The sequence below is a fragment of the Oncorhynchus gorbuscha genome, unplaced genomic scaffold (assembly GCF_021184085.1).
Source record: "Oncorhynchus gorbuscha isolate QuinsamMale2020 ecotype Even-year unplaced genomic scaffold, OgorEven_v1.0 Un_scaffold_1582, whole genome shotgun sequence".
NCBI lineage: Eukaryota > Metazoa > Chordata > Actinopteri > Salmoniformes > Salmonidae > Oncorhynchus > Oncorhynchus gorbuscha.
In genome coordinates this window covers 85,001-87,500 of record NW_025746317.1, presented here as the reverse complement: position 1 = coordinate 87,500, position 2,500 = coordinate 85,001, and the positions used below count along the sequence as shown (strand labels likewise).

Sequence of the window (2,500 nt, the reverse complement as noted above, 5' to 3'; positions counted from 1 at the left end):
CCTCGTCTCTCTCTCTCCTCTCCTCGTCTCTCTTCTCCTTGTCTTCCTCTCCTCGTTTTCCTCTCCTCGCCTCTCCTCGTCTTCCTCTCCTCATCTTCCACTCCTCGTCCTCCTCTCCTCGTCTCTCCTCTCCTCGTCTTCCTCTCCTCGTCTTCCTCTCCTCCTCGTCTTCCTCGCCTTCCCGTCTTCCTCCTGATCTTCCTCTCCACGTCTCTCCATGTCTCTCCTCCTCTTCCTCTCCTCGTCTTCCTCTCCTAGTCTTCCTCTCCTCGTCTCTCCTCTCCTCGTCTCTCTTCTCCTTGTCTTCCTCTCCTCGTTTTCCTCTCCTCGTCCTCTCCTCGTCTTCCTCTCCTCATCTTCCGTCTCCCTCGTCTTCCTCTCCTCGTCTTCCTCTCCTTGTCTTCCTCTCCTCGTCTTCCTCTCCTCCTCGTCTTCCTCGCCTTCCCATCTTCCTCCTGATCTTCCTCTCCACGTCTCTCCATGTCTCTCTTCCTCTCCTCGTCTTCCTCTCCTAGTCCTCCTCTCCTCGTCTCTCCTCTCCTCGTCTCTCCCTCTCCTCGTCTTCCTCTCCTCGTCTTCCTCTCCTCCTCGTCTTCCTCGCCTTCCCGTCTTCCTCCTGATCTTCCTCTCCACGTCTCTCCATGTCTCTCCTCCTCTTCCTCTCCTCCTCTTCCTCTCCTAGTCTTCCTCTCTTGTCTCGTCTCTCCTCTCCTCGTCTTCCTCTCCTCGTCTTCCTCTCCACGTCTCTCCGTCTTCCTCTCCTCGTCTTCCTCTCCAGTCGTCTTCCTCTCCTCGTCTTCGTCTCTCCACGTCTTCCTCTCCTCGTCTTCCTCTCCCGTCTTCCTCTCCTCGTCTTCCTCTCCTCCCGTCTTCCTCTCCATGTCTCTTCCTCGTCTTCCTCTCCTCGTTTTCCTCTCCTCGTCTTCCTCTCCTCGTCTTCCTCTCCTCATCTTTCTCTCCTTGTCTTCCTCTCCTCGTCTTCCTCTCTCTCATCGTCTTCCTCTCCACGTCTTCCTCTCCTCGTCTTCCTCTCCCGTCTTCCTCTCCCCGTCTTCCTCTCCTCGTCTTCCTCTCCATGTCTCTCCTCGTCTTCCTCTCCTCGTCTTCCTCTCCTCATCTTTCTCTCCCGTCTTCCTCTCCTCGTCTTCTTCTCCTCGTCTTCCTCTCCTTGTCTTCCTCTCCTCGTCTTCCTCTCCTCCTCGTCTTCCTCGCCTTCCCGTCTTCCTCCTGATCTTCCTCTCCACGTCTCTCCATGTCTCTCCTCCTCTTCCGCTCCTCGTCTTCCTCTCCTAGTCCTCCTCTCCTCGTCTCTCGTCTCCTCGTCTCTCCTCTCCTCGTCTTCCTCTCCTCGTCTTCCTCTCAGGCTCCTCGTCTTCCTCGCCTTCAGTTGGTCTTCCTCTCCAGGCAGTTCCCAGAGAAGATCTTCCTCTCCACGTCTCACCTCCTCGTTTCATCTCTTCCTCAACTCTTCCTCTCCAGTCATATAGTCTTCCTCTCCACGTCTTCCTCTCTGTCTCTAGTCCTCAAGGTTCTCTCCTCTCCTCGTCTGTCCTCTCCTCGTCTTCCTCTCCTCGTTCTTCCTCTCCTGTCTAACATTCTCTCTCCTCTCTTCCTCTCCCGTCTTCCTGATCTTTTTTCTCTCTCCTCTCTCCTCGTCTTCCTCTCCTCGTCTTCCTCTCCTCGTCTTCCTCTCCTCGTCTTCCTCTGGAGGAGCCCTGTCGTCTGTCTCTATCTTTCTCTCCTGATATCGTCTTCCTCTCCATGATATCTTTCTCTCTCTCTAACCATGATATCTTTCTCTCTCTCTCGTCTTTTTTCTCTCTAACCTCGTCTTCCTCTCCTCCTCTTCCTCTCCTCGTCTTCTTCTCCTCGTCTTAACCTGATATCCTCTCTCTCTAACCATGATATCTTCTTTCTCTCCTCATGTCTTCTCTCTCCTCATGATATCTTCCTCTCTTCTCTCTATCTCTTCCTCTCCTCATGATATCTTTCTTCTCTCTAACCATGATATCGTCTTCTAACCATGATATCTTTCTCTCTCGTCTTCTTTCTCTCCTAACCATGTCTTCCTCTCTAACGTCTCTCCATGTCTCTCCTCCTCTTCCTCTCCTCGTCTCTCCTACTTTCCTCTTTTAGTCACTTTCTAGACCTCATTTAATGCAGGCTGGTTCCCGTTAGTAAAACTAGTAAAACAGTCCTGTGTTAACCATGATGGCTGCTGAACATGTATCAGTTGGATATAAAGCTCAGGTTGAGTTTGTCCTCATGTTTCCAGGCAGTTCCCAGATGAAGACACTCCTCCATGGCCAGAATCCACTCCATGACCATCATGATAGCTCCAATCACCAAGGTGCCTAACGATATCTTTTCTCTACAATGATATCTTTCTCTCTCTCTTAACATGATATCTTTCTTCTCTCTCATGATATCATTTAACATGATACTAACAGTCATCTACATGTCATATAGTCTCTCTATAGGATATCTTTGGTCTTTAACA

General features: G+C 51.2%; 1 protein-coding gene across 1 annotated transcript in view; it reads left to right on the top strand.

Annotated features, from left to right (window-relative positions):
• Window positions 1-2,500, top strand: part of LOC124023310 (high affinity cAMP-specific and IBMX-insensitive 3',5'-cyclic phosphodiesterase 8A-like) — a 72,536-nt gene that overhangs the window by 39,982 nt on the left and 30,054 nt on the right. Inside the window, exons 8-9 of the mRNA XM_046337820.1 lie at window positions 1,364-1,434; window positions 2,293-2,350. Coding sequence (XP_046193776.1) covers window positions 1,364-1,434; window positions 2,293-2,350 — 129 coding nt within the window. The remainder of the gene's footprint in view (window positions 1-1,363; window positions 1,435-2,292; window positions 2,351-2,500) is intronic.